This window comes from Macadamia integrifolia, unplaced genomic scaffold (genome assembly GCF_013358625.1).
Source record: "Macadamia integrifolia cultivar HAES 741 unplaced genomic scaffold, SCU_Mint_v3 scaffold1183, whole genome shotgun sequence".
Lineage (NCBI taxonomy): Eukaryota > Viridiplantae > Streptophyta > Magnoliopsida > Proteales > Proteaceae > Macadamia > Macadamia integrifolia.
In genome coordinates this window covers 130,266-149,838 of record NW_024868111.1, presented here as the reverse complement: position 1 = coordinate 149,838, position 19,573 = coordinate 130,266, and the positions used below count along the sequence as shown (strand labels likewise).

Below are 19,573 nucleotides of genomic sequence, written 5' to 3'. Positions count from 1 at the left end.
TAGCAATGGGACTTTTGATCTTACACAAGTATCAGATAAACTACAATCACTAAAGACTTCATGCTGCTAACTTGTTTCAAAGAAAGAGCAAAATTTGAGAGAGAATGATCATGTAGAGAATAATTAAGTTTTTTGAACACCTACAAACCCATCCATCATGCAATTAAAAAAGCTCGAATTATTGAATTATTAGGGAAGGACAACATAAATATATACATCAATAATCAACAACCCAAAGGGATAGAAAAGAAATAGAAAAGATAAAAGAAAGGACTTAACGGAATCCCAGCTTACAAGGGGATTGGGATTTTCCAGCTACTTAAAATGAGTTTATTCCTAAATTATAATGAGTCCAGTCCCAAGTAAATAGCTTTATAAGATAAACATTATTGGAAAAGTATCACAATCAAAAGTGATGGTATTTATGAAACAAAGCCCAGTATTGGTAGGGTGAGAATCAGCGTCCTCCAGAGAGTACCAATCCTGAAACAAGTGGTGATGATAGAGTTTTCTTCTTCTGAGTAGAAGAAGGATACGACAAGTTCAGAACCTCCAAGAAGCCTTCGCGATCCGCAGATGTCATGCCACTGGCTAACAAACCAAGGGATGAGAGATCAGGTAGAGGAAGTTCTCCCTCCAAATACTGCACAACTTGTCTCATAGTTGGCCTTTCTGTTGGATCACAATGAGAGCAAAGCAATCCAAGATTTAACACCAGCTCCATTTCATTCATCTCTGCATACTTAATCCCCATGTTTGGATCCACTGTCTCAAGAATTGTCCCTTTTCTCTTGCAAGAGAACACCCAGTCCACTAATATCTGTTCCTCTGCCGATGATGCTCTTGGATCTATTGGCCTTCTCCCACAAATAACTTCCAATGTAAAAGCCCCAAATCCAAACACATCAGTACTTGGGTTGGGCAAACCAGTTCTTGAAAGTTCTGGTGCAAGATAACCCATCGTCCCAACCACTTGTGTTATTTGAGGATCAGTTCCACGGTCATGCAATTTAGCAAGTCCAAAATCTCCCAATCTTCCATTCATTTCTCCATCCAATAGAACATTAGCGGACTTAACGTCTCTATGAAGCACAACCTGATCACATTCTTCATGAAGATAAAATAGTGCAGATGCTACACCTCGAATAATCCGAAACCTCTGAACCCAATTCAGCTTCGGCATTGATGAATCAAATAGAAACTTGTCTAGGCTTCCATTGGGCATGAATTCATATACCAAAAGGAGTTCCCCTTTACGCCGGCAATACCCCAAGAGGGGTACTAAGTTCCGATGCCGTAATTGACCGACGCTAACGATTTCAGCAACAAATTCCTTCATCCCTTGCTTTGAGTCATGAGAGATTTTCTTCACTGCAACTTCAATTTTGGAAATGGGTAATACACCTCTATACACCTTACCAAATCCTCCAATACCCACGAGCTCATTGTGCTTAAACCCCTCAGTCGCCATGTAGAGATCTTTATACTTGAATCTATGAGGCCCATAATCGAGTTCCCAATCCTCAAGAACTTCTTCATATTTAACCTTCCTTCTCACCATAATCAGAGTGCCAACGACTATCACTAACAATAAAGCAGAGGCAATTATAGGAAGCCAGATGGTCAGAATGGCTGGTTTCCTTCTTTTGTGGGGAAGTTTGGGCAGCTGGGAGATATCGAGTTCTTTTGCTTTCCCGTTCAGCTTGAAGCTCCATCCCAACACATAGTGGGATGTGGGAACAGAACCAGTAGAGGCTGAGAAACCCACGAACATGGACTCTTCCATGATCGGAGAAAGATCGAGAAGCTTTGACAAGAGAGGAAGAGCCGGTTTAGAAACATTGATTGGAGCTAATGTGACATTGAGATGCTTGTGTACACCATCGTAATCCACCCAGACTCGCATGGCCTGGCCACTGACAAGGGTGAGATTCACCGGCCGACCGATGTTTTCGAAATAATACGCCGGAGTAGAAGCAACAGACTGTAATCCGTTCATATCGATACCGACGTGGTTGTCGTTGATATCATTGAACAATGCACTCCGTACGGTGTCGAGCTCGACTGAGAACACATGATTTGTTAATTTGCCATTGTCTGTGTAGTTGAAGAGGCCAAGATAGTCACTTGCAAAAGCACCAGGAAGGCCTCTTGTGGGTGCGATGACAAAGGCCATCCCGTGACCGCTCAAATCAGAATACTGAGAGAGGATGGCAAAGACAAAAGTGGTCGAGAAGGAGAGAACAGAGGTGCTACCGGTTGATGAGTGGTTAAGGAAGTGAATCGGGTTAGTGTAGAAGGCATGACCTATCGTTTGCTTGGTGTCGGTGGTCAGGCGGAGAAGGCCATTGGATGTGATTTGGGCTATGCCATCTAGGCTCAACTTAGCTCCTCCGAATCCATAGCAGGTGAAATCAACATCTTTTCCCTGTGTGGTTACTCCAATATTACTCACGACGAGGAAAAAAACCGTTAGCTTCAAAACGAAAAACATGGCTTCCAGATTATGGAACCTCAAACCCTCATGGCCTCTGTTTCCTTTACCCTCTTGGTCCTTTGTTCTGTTCATGAAACGAAGTAGACTAATCAAATATGTGCAATTTGACATGTCAACCTAGCTACCTACAGACCGAGTTGATAGTCTAGAGACACGGTCAACTATTGAATGACTCAACTACCGCTGCAGAGAAGTCAGTCATGGCGGCCATTCAATACCCATTTCCAAATTGATAGAATTGATGCAAGTGGAGGAGGGTAATCCCGTAGTACTAACGGAAGGAATTAGAAGTCACTGGCAGTGGCAGTGGCAGTGGCAGTGGAGTGGCAGTGACAGTTTTCGATGGTAAATCCATAGATGAGTGGGGCTGCTAACAAGTGAGAATGTTAGAAATATTTTGTGTCCGTACTCCTCGTATCCTACCATTCTAAGGTCTAAGTTTGGCCACGCAAGTCCCAGTGTGACATCTCAAAAAAAAAAAAAAAAATCTATTATTATAAAAAGAAAAATCTGTTTTTAATGAGCGAAAGGAATGCTAAAAGCTCTTAAAAAAAAAAATCTTATTTTTTTATATTTTTTTATTTTTTATAAAGAAAAAGGATGTTCCATAACGCGGTCATAGCCTCATTTTTAACTAAGTAGCTACCTTCATTTTATGAATTTGTGGTTGACCATATAATATGCTTTAATCTTTGCTCTTCTCTTTTGCATTTTCGCTGATTGTATTCTTCTTCATATTTGTCTGTATTGCAAAGTTGATCCAGCCAACTGTAATGATTGAAAATATGAGGCCAACCAAAACCCCCCAAATAAAGCTTTGTTTGATATGGGTCCAAATACCATAAACTAAATCCTTATTTGTATCAAGATTTAAAGAAACGGAATCGATCGAAATAGATCATAGGGAAAAACAAAAAAAACAAAAACAAAACAAAACAAAACAGAATATCAATTTGGGAAAGTGGTTTTTTTCAGAAATCAGCCTTGTCGAATCATAAGAAATCAGATATGTGACCACCTATTCCGACCCAAAATCAGACGATTCACGGAACCGATTTCTGATTCATGAAACGCAGGTTTCCATATACTTGCTCACCTCATCGTGGCATCCTCATAGCAAATATAATTGGCCAAATCAAATCAACACCCAACAGAGATAGGTCCCGGAAAAGAGAGAATGAGAGAGAGAAAGAGAATAAAGGATTGAAGCTTAATTAATACCAATTGATTTCGTTGGAGCTTGATAATATCGTCCTCATAAAAATTGTTGTGAAAACATTCTCTACCTAAAGATATCAATGCAGACACTGATGTTGTCCTCCATGGTGTACATATCTTAGATTTCAATACTTAATCGATACCATATTGGTTGAAAAGTATAGACTAAGGATAATAAAAAAAAATAAAATTAATAATAATAATAATAATAATAATAATAATAATAATCAAGGGTATCTCTATTTGATACAGGCAAACTGATACGGATATTTTTGAGATAGACGATACTTGTTTCAATACCATGCACTAAAACCATGTCCCTAATACAAATCCGACCCAGGTGATTCCTATGACCCGCTACCCATCCCTAAACTATGTTTTGGACCTCTTTATTCCTAATTATACTCTCCTTCACAAGGTACCTTATTTTTTGAGGAAAAAAAAAAACAAATAAACAAACAAACTTCACAGTGAAAATTAAAATTAAAATTAAAATTAAAAGGGATAGGGTTCCTACATTAACGATGTGGACACATCAAATGTTGTTTTGAAAAAAAAAATAAAAAATATACACATAGGGTTTAATATTTAAAGGGAGGAGCAAAAAAAAAAACTTATGTGAGAAAGACATTGCATTCTGTTTGTGGGAAGTTTTTCCCAAATTTAAATTATAATCATTCTTGGTTTTTAGGTTGGAATTTAATGTGGTAGTCTATGTTAGCGTAGACATTTCTCATGATTCCTTCAATGTGTATAATATCATCTCATTCTATCTACATGTGAGGGGTGTTCAGATTCAAAAATAATTCCATTTTGTCTTTTATGCTTGTTTGCCTTCAGCCTAATAGTTTAAGTTTTACAACTCATGATTCATAGGAAATTTTTAGACAATGATTTTTTTTTTTTTTAAAGGGAAATCCCTGCTTACAAAAGGGTTTGGAATTTTCAAGTTAGTAACAATGAGTTTATTCCTTAGAGAAATTTTTATACATACAAGGTCTCACAGGGAATTTATACAAGATTAATAAGTACAGTCCCAAGTAAATGGCTTTATAAGATATAACATTACTGAAGAGAATCACAACTGGAACAAAAATGATTGACTACAAAAACACCCACAAGGGTGGGAAATCAAGGGATCAAATCACGTTCACATACGAGAACCATTCTTGTATACCATGTGATGATACATGGACTTCATTAAGTCCAACAGCCTATGCTATTGAGAGAGAAATTGAGTGAAGTCTATGTTTCGATCATAGGCATGCAAAAATGATTCTTGTATGTGAATGTGATCCAAACTCTGAGAATCAACGTCCTCCAGAGAGTACCGATACTGAAACTTCTAGTGATGATGAAATCTTATTCTGAGAAGAATAAGAAGGATACATGTTCAAATCCTCCTCACCAAAGCCTGGATCATCCAAGGATGTTACACCACCAGCAGTCAGGCAAAGAGATGACAGATCCGGTAGAGGAAGCTCTCCCTCCAAATACTGCACAATCTGTCTCATAGTTGGCCTTGCTGTTGGATCACAATGAGAACAAAACAATCCTAGATTCAACACCAGCTCCATGTCCTTTATCTCTTCGTAATTGATCTCCATGTCTGGATCCATTGTCTCAAGAATTGTCCCTTTTCTCTTGCAAGAGAATACCCAATCCACCAATATCTTTTCCTCCACCGATGCGCTTGGCTCTATTGGCCTCCTCCCACAAACAACTTCCAACATAAAAGCCCCAAATCCAAACACATCTGTGCTTGGGTTGGGCAACCCAGTTCTTGCAATCTCTGGAGCAAGATAACCCATCGTCCCAACCACTTGTGTTGTTTGAGGGCCAGTACCACGGTCATACAATTTCGCAAGTCCAAAATCTCCTAATCTTCCATTCATTTCTCCATCCAAAAGAACATTGCTGGACTTAACATCTCTGTGAAGCACAACCTGTTCCCATTCTTCATGTAGATAAAATAGTGCAGATGCTACACCTCTAATAATTCGAAACCTCTGAACCCAATTCAACACCGGCATTGATGGATCGAAGAGGAACTTGTCTAGACTTCCATTGGGCATGAACTCATATACCAAAATAAGTTCCCCTTTACGCCGGCAATACCCCAACAGTGTTACTAAGTTCCGATGTCGTAATTGACCGAGACTAACAATTTCAGCAACAAATTCCTTCATCCCTTGTTTAGAATCATGGGAGATCTTCTTCACTGCAACTTCGATTTTGGATATGGGTAATACACCTCTATACACACTACCAAAGCCGCCACTACCCAGGAACTCCTTCTGCTTAAACCCATCAGTTGCCAAGTAGAGATCTTTATACTTGAATCTATGAGGCCCATAATTGAGTTCCCATTCTTCAAGAACTTCTGCATATTTAATCTTCCTTCTCACCATAATCAGCAAGCCAACGACCATCGCTAACAATAAAGCAGAGGCAATTACAGGAAGCCCGATTGTCATAATAGCTGGTTTCCTTCTTTTGTGGGGAAGTTTGGGAAGCTGGGAGATATCAAGTTCTTTTGCTTGCCCATTCAGCTTGAAGCTCCATCCCAACACATAGTGGGATGTGAGAATAGAACCAGTAGAGGATGAGAAACCCACGAACATGGACTCTTCCATGACCGGAGTAAGATCGAGATCAGACTCTGTCAAGAGGGGAACATCTGGTTTAGGAACATTAATCGGAGCTAATGTGACGCTTACCTGCTTGTGTACACCATCGTAATCCACCCAGACTTGGATGGATTCACCACTGATGAGGGTGAGGTTCTGGAACCGACCGGTTTTGTTATTGAAATAGGCGGCCCGAGCAGAAGCTTTAGATATCAATCCATTGATATCGATACCGACATGGTTGTCGTCGATATCTTTGAACTCAGTGTTCTGTATCGTATCAAGCTCGACTGCGAATACATGATTTGTTGAATTTCCATTGTTGGTCTCGTTGAAAAGGCCAAGATATTGGCTTGGACCAGCACCAGGAAGGCCTCTTTTGGGTGCAATGACAAAAGTGATTCCATGACCTCCCAAATCAGGATACTGGGGGAGGATAGCAATGACAAAAGTGGTAGAGAATAGATAGCAGAGGAGGATGATGGGTAGAGGAAGCGAATTGGATTATCGTGCAAGGCATGGGCCTTCAATTGCCTGCAGGTGTCGTTGCTCAGCATAAGGAGGCCATTGGATGTGATTTCGGCTGTGCCGTCAAGGTTCACGTTAGCTCCTGTGAAGCCATGGTAGGTGAAATCAACTTCTTCTCCCTGTGAAGCTACTCCATTAATATTTCTCACCAGGAGGAACAAGACCGTAAGCTTGAAAACGGAAAACATGGCTTCCTGTTCCGTTTTTCTTTTCTTCTTGGACCTCTGTTCTGTTTATGAGACGAATTAATATTAAAATAAGAGGGTCCTATTATTACTGAAGACTTATTCAATATTGGTTTTATAGTATTAAGAACTTGGGAGTGGAGATGCTCTTTGGCATTTGTAACAGATTCACTTACTGGCTAACAAGTTAGTTGAGGTGTCTTTCAAATTTGTGTGCAAACAAACTAATAAACAAAGCCGTAGACTATTTGTTTAGGAGCCAATCAGAAATAATTGAAGCTTTCATTCCTCTAGAAAACATCCCTAGGTGAACTCCAAGTACTTCTAGATAGAGATGCCTCAGGTCATGTGTTCTTGCGTCTGCAATCCTCTGTAAATTTATATTATCCCATTTATTTAATATATAATATCTTTCCTTCTTCATTAGTACACAAAAAACAAAGGAACTCTTATTTTAATATTAAAAACGACGGTAGTTGGTTGCACTACAATAGAAGAGGGTTTTAGTACGTCAAATTTTAAGGGGCTGCACTCCCCTTGAAGAAAAAAAAAAAAAGAAAAAATTGAAGAAGGAAAGAACAAAAAGAAAAAAAGAGTTGACCTTCTAATATATAATTTAAATGTTGATATTCTCGTATATTTTTTTCGAATGCATCTGAGAAGTGCATTTTATATGGAGAAGAGGGTTTTGTATGCAACCATGGACAAGACTAAGGGTGTCAAAACCAAACTAGAATCATTTATGTCAAAACTGTTAAATAAACAGTTCGATTTTGATTTAAAAAATGGGACCCTCTAGCTAAACAGTTTAGATTGAACGAAATCATTTAAACTGATAATAAACTGTTTAAATAAACTATTACACCAATTAATATATACATAGTAAAAGTTTAAGTAATTCAATTTTAAGTTTATATATATTTTATTAAAAAAATTAAGTTTACATTAAACAACAATGAAAAGAAAACATATAACATTCAATATTTAGCTAATATCCAATTCAATAACATATTTATAAGTAAAGAAACCCTTTGGATAAGAAAATTAGAAAATCATGGTTTATAAATGGTTTCAATTTCATCATCTGAAATCATTTATTAAATAGTTCAATTTTGATTTTACCTAAAAAATCTTGCACCAATTCCAAACCAAACCATTTAATACTCTTAGACAATGCTACATTGTTGGTTGCAGCAAATGACAATAAAACTCCCCTACATTTAGCCTATATTTACTAAAACTTCCCTACCTTAAACTTGGTTTGATACTCCTTACATTTAAACTTTTATATCTCCTTTCCTCCTACAAACAAAAATAATGCCCAAATGAGGACCAATGCTAGGAACTGTACTTTTTTTTAAAGAAAATTAACCTTAAAACCAATTAGATGCACAACTTATTTAAAATTCCCTGGTTAGATCTTTAATCAAGGCTAAAGCTTTACTTATGAAACTGCATGAATAAGGCAAGCTCCCATATCAACCCAAATTATCCCTTTTTCAACTATTAACCACCGGTTCATCATCAACTCCCTTTCTCTTCTTTTTTTTTTTCTTAACATTTTCAACCCTGCACTGAGTGTGCCCCCTTTCCTGCCTCCCCAACACCCTCATCCGAAGATTATAAGTTGGTCAATGTTCGGCCTATAAGGACCATTCAATTAGTTAAAACAGTAGTGCAGTCACAGTTGTGGGGTCTTAAAGTGGTGGGACTAAATAGGCTCGATCTGAATTGACCAATTGACACCCTCCTACAGCCAACCACCATATGCATACTGTGATGTGTATGAGACATAGTGGACAGACTTTACCTGTCTTAGCATTTGTAGTTGAATGGTGGTGTACTTATAGAGGAGGTTGACGGAGTTTTGCATGCTATATTCTCAGCCAACCTTGCAGAGTTGCAATACTGCAATTGGTTTCAAGGAAATCCACCATCAAATGAGAAACCATGTCCATCATGAAAGGCTTAGTAACCTCTCATTTTCGTGAGAAAAAGAGTATGGTATGTTAAAATATTGGGTGTTATAGAGTTATAGTTCTACTTCGATTAATTAGGATTTGAATGTGTGGTAACATAGGTCTATCTCTACCTAATGGCTAAGTTTTTAAGTTAGATCTTAATTGATGTTTTCTAATTTTTCCAAAAGTTGAATAAAAAAATTTATATCACCTCAATTTTTTAATTATTCTTATCATTCAACCTTCTTTTTTTTTTTTTAATATTTCTTCTTCTTCGTGGACCCACAATAACCGTCACCTTATTTTTTAATATTTCTTATTTTATTATTCTAATCATTCAATCTTCATTTTTCCTTTTCCTTTTCCTTTTTATTTTTTATTTATTTTTTTATTTCATGGAATGCAGCGATCCACATTCACCACCACCCACCATGCAAATCCTGCAACCGAGTTTTGGTTACCCATCCTAGTCTATCAGTCTAAGGCTCCGTTTGGTATCGTTCTAAAAAAACGTTTTTTGAGTTTTTTTCGTTTTATTGGAACGAAAAAACGAAAAAAAAAAAAAAAAACTGAAAAAACGAGATTGGGGTTCCGTCTTCCCAGTTTCATTCTATTTTACAAAAAAAAAATATATATATATATCATTCCCGATAAAAATCTGAAATTTTGAAACACAATTTTTTTGTTTAAAAACTGCATTTTAACACATAAACTGAAATTTTCGTTTTTGACACGAAATGACGTTTCTGGAACAGAAACGATACCAAACGGGCTCTTAAGTGAAGACTGAAGACCAATTCCTTTGCCAAGCTGATCACTCTCTCCCGAGTTTCCCTTACCACCCCACCCTCCCCTACCCATTCTGCGAACCAACCCCCTCCCTCCCTGCAACTCAGTCCCACCATGATCCCCTGCCCCTTGATAACTTGAGGCCACGCCTGTTACACACTCCGCCACACCCGTGCTACATTATCCTGCTCCTGAAATCTCTCTCTCTCTCTCTCTCCAAACTCCTCTTCTGACCGAGCCCCCACTCCTGAAAAGGAAAAGCCAACACAAGAACAATTTATGGCTCAAGAAGGAACGAATCCCCGCACAGACACCATCATCGCCACAACATCGTTTGGATCCAATTCCTCGAACTCGATCAAGAAACCTCTGCGTTTGATGAAGATTTAGGTTGGGGAACCTTGGCAAGAATTTACGAATGAGTTCTGGTTCTAGAATCCGTAAGGCCAAAAGGGTTACCCCCTCTACCCTCAACCACTAGTTACAAACCCGCGAACAAGATTTCCGGTGATTTCGATCAATATACTTCATCTTTAGAAGATGAGGGGCTTGGGAAGAGAGTCGATAGATTGTAGGGGCGGGATGTGTAGTAAGGAGTGTATAACGGGGGTAGGTTCGAGTGAGGTGAGGTGAGGGGGAGGGGGCAGGAGAGCATTGTGCGGCTGGGTTGCAGTTGAGAGAGTAGGGGGGATGAGAATGAGAGCAAGACTCGGAGAGGGAGGGGATAGTTCGAATACATTTTTGTGTAGACTTTAGTCCTTAGTAAGCGACAGTAAATAATTGCTAATGTTCTACCTGATGGCTTTAATGCTTTATAAGACAAACATGATCCGAAGAGGATGATCACAAACAAGGGGTGATAGATATATAGTATCGCTCTGGAAAACAAAACCCAATAGGATGATAATCAGCGTCCCCCATAAAGTAGCGATTCTGAAACTGTTGATGCCGATGGAGTAGTTATCTTCCCCAAAGAAGGATACGACATGACAAAATCATCAAAGCCTTCACCATCTACAAATGTTCCGCCACTCGAACTTAGACTAAGAGACGACAAATCTGGTAAGAGGAAGTTCTCCTTCCAAATACTGCACAACTTGTCTCATAGTTGGCCTTGCTATTGGATCACAATGAGGGCAACGCAATCCAAGCTTCAACACCAACTCTATTTCCTTCTCTACATAATTAATTCCCAATTTTGGATCCACTATCTCAAGAATTGTCCCTCTGCTCCAGGAAGAGAACACTCTATCCACCAACACCAGATCCTCTGCTGATGCTCTTGGTTCTATTGGCCTCCTCCCACAAGCAACTTCCAACACAAAAGCCCCAAAAGCAAACACATCTGTGCTCGGGTGAGCCTTCCAGGTTCTAGAAAGCTCTGGTGCAAGATAACCCAACGTTCCAACCACATGTGTTGTTTGAGGATCAGCTCCATGGTCATACAATCTTGCAAGTCCAAAATCTCCTAATTTTCTATTCAATTCCACGTCCAGTAAAACATTACTGGACTTAACATCTCTGTGATTACAACCTGCTCCCATTCTTGGTGTAGATAAAACAGAGCAGATGCTACACCTCTAATAACATGAAATCTCTGACCCCAATTCAGCACCGGCATTGATGGATCAAAGAGGAACTTGTCTAGACTTCCATCAGGCATGAACTCATATACCAAAAGGAGTTCTCCTTTACGCTGGCAATAGCCCAAGAGCGTTACTAGGTTCCGATGCCGTAATTGACCGATGCTAACGATCTCAGCAACAAATTCCCTCATTCCCTGTATTTATTCATGGGAGACTTTCTTCACTGCAACTTGGATTTTGGAGGTGGATGATACGCCTCTATACACCCTACCAAAGCCGCCAACACCCAGGACCTCCTTGTGCCTAAACCCCTTAGTCGCTGCATAAAGATCTTTATACTTGAACCTATGAGGTCCATAATCAAGTTCCCATTCTTCAAGTACTTCAGCAAATTTTCTCCTCTGTTTCACCATAGCCTGAATACCAAATACGTCACAAACACTAAAGCAATGGCAATTACAGGAAGTCCGATGGTCAGTATGGCTGGTTTCTTCTTGGGTCCTCTTCGTGGAAGCTTGGGAAGTTGGGAGAGATTGAGTTCTTCTGCTTGCCCATTCAGCTTGAAGCTCCATCCCAACACACAGTGGGATGTGAGAACGGAACCAGTAGAAGATGAGAATCCAACGAACATGGTCTCCCGCTATTGGTGTACGATGTCTTGTATTCGTCACAGTTTAACACAGAGAGTATTGGTGCAGCGCCTCGACAGGCCTGACAGTGGTCCTGTTAACCGGTTAGCTAGCCGTGGGGTTTGCAAGGGGGCAGGAGGCCCCTACACAGCAAGGGGTGTAGGGGAGCGCAGCCCCCGCTCAAATTTTTTATTTGAGAGCAATTGTGTACTTTCCGAATTAAGGTTTTTCGCTATATATTTGTAGCGAGTGTTACTTTCTTTGTAATGCAAGCAATACTGAGAAGTGTGATGATGAGTGTTGTAACCCTATTCTCCATTGATAGTGAATCAGAATCTCATCTCACAGGGGACGTAGACAACCTTGCCGAACCTCGTAAAATCTATGTGTATTGTTTGTTCTTGTTTTTTCATTATCTTCTGTATTGTTTTAGGGTTGCGTTTCTACACCCGCATGACCGAAGAAAGATCTAGAGGCAAAGACAAAAGGGTAATAGCTGGTTTTGAAACATAGATTGGAGCTAATGTGAAGTTAAGCTGCTTGTGTACACCATCGTAGTCCACCCAGACTTGCATGGACTGGCCACTGATGAGGGTGAGATTCTCGGAACGACCATTCTTATCGAAATAGGACGCCGGAACAGAACCAGCAGAGTCCAATCCATTGGTTTATCGTTGATATCATAGAACTCTTTGCTCTGTATGGCGTCGAGCTCGACTGCGATTACATGGGTGGTTGAATTGCCCACGTGGGACTCGTTGAAGAGACCAAGTTATTCGATTGGAAGAGCACCAGCGAGGCCTTCGGTGGGTGCGATGACAAAGGCTATCCCGTGACCACTCAAATCGGGATACCGGGAGAGGATGGCAAAGACAAAAGTAGTAGAGGAGAGAGAAAAGGTGCCACCAGATGAGGATGGGTTGAGGAAGCGAATCTGGTTATTGTAGAAGGCATGGCCCTTCTGTTGCTTGGTGGCGTTGGTCAGCAAGAGGAGGCCATTAGATGTGATCTCAGCTATACCGTCCAAGCCCACGTTAGCTCATCTGAAGCCATTGTAGATGAAACCAACTTCTCCTTGTGAGGCTGCTTCAAATCTCACGAGGAACAAAACAGTTGGCTTGAAAAAAGAAAACATGGCATCCGGATTCTGAAACTAACCTTAAAACCTCCTCAAACCTCTCCAACGCTCCTTAGCACTGCTCTCTTAATTTCCTGTTTTCTCTTCTAAGGCTATGGTTGGTAGCCAAGAAAAGAAAATAAAAGAAAAGAAAAAAGTACAAACTTTGGGTGAAAAATTTTTTCTTTCCACTTGGTATGTCTTCACCTAATAAAAGATTCCCCTTTTCAAATTCAAAATTCTTCTTGGGAGTTGTGAAATTTTCTTTTGCTCCCCTAAAAATTTTCTTATCAAAAACACAAGAAAACATGAGAAAATATGAAAAAATATGAAAAAATAATAAGACAAAAAATAATGACTTCCTATGTGTCTATCTCTCTCTTAAAATTCAAAATTTTTTGAATTTTTTTTTCTTTTCTTCTCTTCTTTTTCTTGATAACCAAACATACATAATTTTTTTATTTTCTTATCATTTCATTTCTTTTCTTCTCTTTTTTTTTATTTTCTTTTTATTTTCTAGATTATTTTTTCCTTTATTTTCTTTTCTTTTCTTCTCTTGGCTACCAAACATAGCCTAAGAGCTCAATAGCTCAATCCATTTTATTGGTGATTTGCTCTGTTCACGAGAGGAACTAATAAATTATAAAACAATGTTCAATTTGATTAAGTACTAGAAGTCAGTAGACAATCCAATCACTAAACCCACGTGGAGGGGCGTGACAGGTTAACTATGGCGGCTATATGCACTAGTTAAGAGGTAGTGGTTGCAGAACTCATGGTCAGTCAAATAGTCTATAAAATCATTGGGTGACATATTTTGTGTTTTAATTATTGGCTCAAAGGGTTGGGGAAATTTCCTTCTCGGACCTTTTTTTATATTTTTTTTCCAATGAAATCATCAGACCTTGTTTTAATTGTATTGGACGAGTCTCTATCGGCAATGCCGTAGTATTACGTGAATTGGAGGTGGGCGCTAAAGTCATTTGAATTTTAAGACATCTTGCGTTAATTATTCTATCAGAAGACAACTCTCCCTCTCATTATTTCTTGTTTTAAAGGCCAAGGGCAGAGGCAACAGCCATGAGACTCCAGCTCCAGACCTCCCAGTAAGAAAGATTTTTCCCAGTATAATCTCATCACCTGTGTTAGGCAGCTCTTGTTATACTCTACACATTACTATGTGAATTATTATTATTATTATTTTTTCTGGTAAACAATCTCCTTAACTTATGTCTAGGGTTTTCCCCACAAAGACATAACTAATTCTATACAATTACAATTTGCACAACCCATCAAACATACGAATTTAATCCCAATCTTGACAATCTTACATTTAGTATTGTTTGCTATTTGACCATACGATATTCAGATACATGATATACAGTAAATTCTTACCTAAGTTCTTACTCCTAAAAGAAAATTTGTTCCCTAACTGAACACATATAAAATGAAAAATCTAAATCTAAAATCCAATCTGAAGTTTCTATACATGATGAAGCAATGAGATAAAAATCTACTTCACCCTAACTCTTCAAAGATAGTAGCATCAGAAGATTTATTTTCATTCACCCTTCTGTCCTCTCTTTTATGTCATTAAATGACTTTTATTTCCACAATAATAACCAGTTATTTTGTGAATTTTTTACTTGAAGTGACCTTTATACTTGACAGACTCTTGTTTCTCATTTGACTTGTCTCAACCCTAACCATCAACTATAATTAAAGCACTATGGTCCTTTGACTTCCTCTCACCGCAACTTTTCCATTGTGTCTTATTCATCAACAAAGTAGAAACAACATCATCAAGTTCGAGAGTATCCTTATTGAACAAAAGTGTTGTCATGATCTATCAAATGAAGTAGAGTAAAACCAACAAGAGTAATGCTTGTCTTCTTCGACATCAAAATGCACCTCAAACTTAGCTCACTCTGACAACCAAAGGCAATATAATTTTTTCTCCAAACAAAATGTGTTAATTCACAAAATACAATTGGATCATGTTGTTTGCTAAATCCCTCAACTCTAGTCACTAATCTTCCATCATCTTGGTGGGCTTATTTGATTTCTTCCTAAAGAGAACACCCACCTAATATAAATTTTAAATTACCAAAATATCCCCAAGAGACGTTAATCAAGAAAACTTAATTAAACTAACTTAAAAAAGTTCTAACATAAAATAACAAGTATTTGAAGATGGTGCAAAAAGGGACTGATTTGGCATTATTTTGTGTTGGTTATGTGGACCACACTTAAAAGGAATTTTTAAACTTTTTTGCTAAATCGATGCCCCCAACTTCATAGCATTGGATAATATTCTAAAATAAGCTTCGCAATGTGTTCACGAAAATTAGACTTCCGGGTTAAAATTTATGAACTTCGAAAATTTTAAGACAACAATAAAATAAGAGGGTCGAACTGGTCAAACCAAGGGTCAAAGGATGGTTGGACCAACAGATGACCCTTGAGTCAGCCCGGCAAACCTGTGGATCAACCTGAAGTTTGGCTTTGGCTAACGTCAGCATAAATTTGAATTTACTTAACAGTGAGCTACTGATAGGATATTCAAGCCCTCTTGAATTCAACAATTTAAAGCATGATTTGGTCCATTCATTGCATGCCACTAAGTATTTTAAGTGTACCATGGCCCACTACCCAAAAAAAAAAAAAATACCATGGCCCATACATGCTAAACCAAAGCCCAATTTTATTAGTTGTCAATATCAATTATTAGAATTTCATAGGCCCAACACATCATTTGATCAATATCAATATTTGGAGTACAGCTTAGCTGAGTTTAGAATCAGAACAGAACCCTGGGAACTCAATCCATCAGTTGGAATATAACATTTCTACAAAAACAACAATAACATCCAAGAAAGAAGAGAACCAAAGAAACCAGACTACTTGTATGGTGGGATGAAAAAAAGGCCACTTATCTCTGCACGTGGGTGGGCAGGCACATCCAACCACCACTTCTCCAAACGGTAAGCCAAATAACCTGTCGATCCAGACTGCATACCTAGAAGGCAACACCAGGAAAATGCAAGGGGGTGGGGGAGGCGGCAAAATTTATTGTATCGTAGTCGAGCAGTTGCTTGTTCAAGCCCATGTTACTTCAAAGAAAACACATACCATGTAATAGGTTTTCTTTTCAAGACGGCAACACCAGGAAACAACCTGTTGATCCAGACTGCATACCTAGACGGCAACACCAGGAAAAATAATGACATACACCAGATTCAAAACCACAAATCTAAGTTTACCTTCTTTTGTCTCTGCCATAATCCGTGAATCATGACCAAACGAAATATGAGCTCATATGGCAAAGGAGCTAACACAAGTTTAAGAGAAAATCCACATAATAACCTGCAGATGGCTTTGGGCATGGACCACTTGATGGGTTCTTGAAATAACATGTCCCAGATCTAATACAACTGGAGAATGCTATCCATCAAAGATATCCCATTTATCAGACAAACAGAAGATAAAGTGGAGGGTCCACAGAGTCATTTATACATAGAATGATAGTGCAATCTTATCAATTATTGGCAATGAAATCTCACTGACAATACGGGTGCCCTGATCTCATTAGTCAATCACTACATGAAGGCACCTACGATATCCTCTATGACAATAGAAGCAAAAATAGAAAGAAAACAAATGAACTACAAAAAATAAAATAACAAAGATTCTGATAGCACCTTGAATTAAAAAAATTGTAATTGAAATTGCTTCGAAACATAATGAAATGTTGTGGGTTAAACGCACTCCCATCAAGCCTGGGATATTTGGCGTTACCAGTGATAGCCATGTTGAGCTCTTAAGGCAACATCTGCAGTTCCAACTGCCCTGTAAATGTTAAACTCTCATGTTAAATATCAGTACAAGCCTCACTGGATGGCTAAAACATTATCCAAATGTTTCAACAGGGATTCTACGAACAAAATAAATCAAAACTTTATTTCTACAGCATCAAAAGTATGCCCAACAAAGACATTCATTCACCCATTCCTGAAACTGATTCCCCTCGATGATCATACACTGGTTTGGGCCAATGGACTCTCAATTTTGAACAACTCAAATATATCCAACTGAAAAAGGAGAGGTAAACAGTAGCTATCAATGATCATACACTGGTTTAGGTCATTGGCCAATGGCCACTGAAGCTTGACCCGAAACAACTGAAGTCCAATGAATTGCAAAACGATGTCTTATATATCAAGTATACACATAAGACTTCAAATCTTACGAGCACAACCAAAAGCTACAACATGATGGTTACACATCATAATCTGAACTTAACCATTTCCTGACAAATTACTTCTCTAAAATACTTTGGCACCTTCCACTACTGGCATCTGGAATCATATTACAATTCCATTTTAGTGTAAAATAAATCAAGTAAATATGTACGCAGGGACGTATGGTGAAAACTTAAGACATATTTTGCAGTAGAGAGCAGTTTTAGCAAATAGCAAGGGGAAAAGTAATCTACTAAACAATTACCACTACCATCCAACTGTGTACTCCTTGTCAAGCCATTCCATAGATAAATTTGACTATCAGACCTAAATCAAGTTGAGTAGTACTTTTTGAACTAGAAGTAACCCATCTAGGCTGTCATCAGGTATTTGTTACCCTTCTAGGCTGTCATCAAGTATACAGAAGTAACACCAAGGAATCTCAATTGAAAAAGCTTTCGACATGGGAATGTGCTTTCTGTACAGTGTCCCCTTTTACCTTGCCAGCTCAACTAGAACCTAGATTCGATGAACAAATGGGTCATATCATGAGGATAGTGTAGACATATTCTTTCAATAGTTTCTTTGAGGCTTTGACTGTCTTCTAAGAAGCTACGAAGAACCTCCTTATGACAAGACAGTTGTATAATGAAAAAAGCATAATTAGTAATCAAGGAAATTATTCGAAGCATAATCGCAACTGCAGCCACAAATATCAAAAGTAAGTTAATAAACACAATAAACTGAATTTTCACAATGACCATCTTATGATATCAGTTAGTTAAATTTGAAACAATTTTCTATGCTTAATACTGTAATTCTTGTAATTGACATCAGTAAGAAGCAAATTACCATCAAATCAAAAGGAATGTCCCTTGCAACAATATCCCACGGCCAGTTCAGAAACCCACTGTCCCTACTCTAGGTGATCTAATATAACCAGGTAACTGGAAGAAGCTATCCCCAGTTGTCTTTCTGAACTATTTTCTGTGTTTTTTTCAGTCATCGAAGTAAATGTGATAGATTGAATGTCTAATATCTCTACCTTACTGAGTAGGATTAATGGATTGGGGAAGGTCCAAAATGACAGGGCCGTTCTTCTCACCATAACTGAATCACATACAGGGGAAAAGATAAATGGGCATAGATAGAAAGTCAAATTCAATCAATTCAAACAACAATGCTGAAGCATATCCGATCTTGAGGCATTTGTGAAACTTAATGTATGCCGAAATCAAGTGAACTACTACTGGAAAGTAAACTAACTCAACATTAAATGAAAATTTTCCAACAAAAGACATCAGTTTATAGCCTCACTGTCAACTTCCTTCAGGTAATAAATAAGAAGCCCTAACGAAGACTGAAAATCAAAGGTGATGTGAAGCAGAATCGATTGAATATCAACACCAATTAAAAACCCTAACAATAGACAGTAACAAGAAAGAGAGAAAACCTAGTTTTAGATGCTGCAACAAAAAATCTCTAACCAAAGCCATATACCATAGAAGCAGATAAACAAAGTATAGAGAGAGAGAAAGAGAGAGAGAGAGAGAAACGTACCTTCTCGGTGAAGCTTGGAGAAGGCCAAGAGTTGTCCGTGCTATACTGTTCGTACGCCTGCAACCAAAATCCCTAACCAGCTTGTTTCACGGCAACTAGAGTGGTGGACAGAGAAGAGAACGGAAGATGAGAAAAGGAAATAGGAAGACGAAATTACCAATAAGAACTTCAATCAACAACTTCCCAGCTCTGTTGTTGACAGGCGAGGCGAAACTACATACCTTTCTTTCAGGTAAGCGAGTAAGAATGCCTTTCACTTGAAGAAGTCGTAAACGTAGAAGCCATTGAAGAATGCTAGAAGAGAGACAGAGAGATATGATCGGAGAGAGGAGATAGGGTTTGAAGTTATCGGAGGAGGATTTTGTGCGGGAAAGTGAGGGAGCGTAAGGACGAAGGAGGCAAGCGTATGTCTTACGCGAGAATTTAGGGTTTTGAACGCCATGAAGAGTCGTTTAATATGTAATTTGTATTCTTCAGACGCGGTAACACAATATGTAACAAAAGAAATATCTTGCCTCTACCTAAGGATTTCGTTTCGTTTCACTCCGGTCCGTTCCAGTTCGGTTGAAGACACAAATTGTAGAAATAAAAAAAAACGAACCGGATAATGAGAACATATTTTCAAAATCAAA

The 19,573-nt window shown here is 38.5% G+C and overlaps 2 protein-coding genes, 1 long non-coding RNA gene and 1 pseudogene across 3 annotated transcripts; all 4 read right to left on the bottom strand.

Moving 5' to 3' along the window:
* Positions 1–315: 315 nt before the first annotated feature.
* On the bottom strand, positions 316–2,550 carry LOC122063021 (L-type lectin-domain containing receptor kinase IV.1-like). Its single transcript, XM_042626672.1, has one exon. It carries the CDS (start codon positions 2,492–2,494, stop codon positions 458–460), a length of 2,037 nt encoding a protein of 678 aa, XP_042482606.1. The 5' UTR covers positions 2,495–2,550; the 3' UTR covers positions 316–457.
* Positions 2,551–4,665: 2,115 nt separating this feature from the next.
* Positions 4,666–9,568, bottom strand: LOC122063031 (L-type lectin-domain containing receptor kinase SIT2-like). Its single transcript, XM_042626685.1, is given in 2 exon segments — positions 4,666–6,812; positions 6,815–9,568. Coding segments are annotated over 2 exon segments (2,034 nt in total). The 5' UTR covers positions 7,062–9,568; the 3' UTR covers positions 4,666–5,025.
* A 366-nt stretch (positions 9,569–9,934) lies between these two features.
* LOC122063032 lies at positions 9,935–13,350 on the bottom strand (annotated as a pseudogene).
* Positions 13,351–15,880: 2,530 nt separating this feature from the next.
* Positions 15,881–19,405, bottom strand: LOC122063039. The gene is made up of 4 exons (XR_006135193.1): positions 19,163–19,405; positions 18,942–19,036; positions 16,273–16,989; positions 15,881–16,159 (listed from the first exon to the last, which is right to left on the bottom strand). It is a non-coding gene; the product is annotated as an uncharacterized LOC122063039 (long non-coding RNA).
* Between the last annotated feature and the right edge of the window lie 168 nt (positions 19,406–19,573).

Coding starts and splice junctions, on each gene's coding strand:
- LOC122063021 (XM_042626672.1), bottom strand. CDS start 2,494: ATGTTTTTCGTTTTGAAGCTAACGGTTTTTTTCCTCGTCGTGAGTAAT.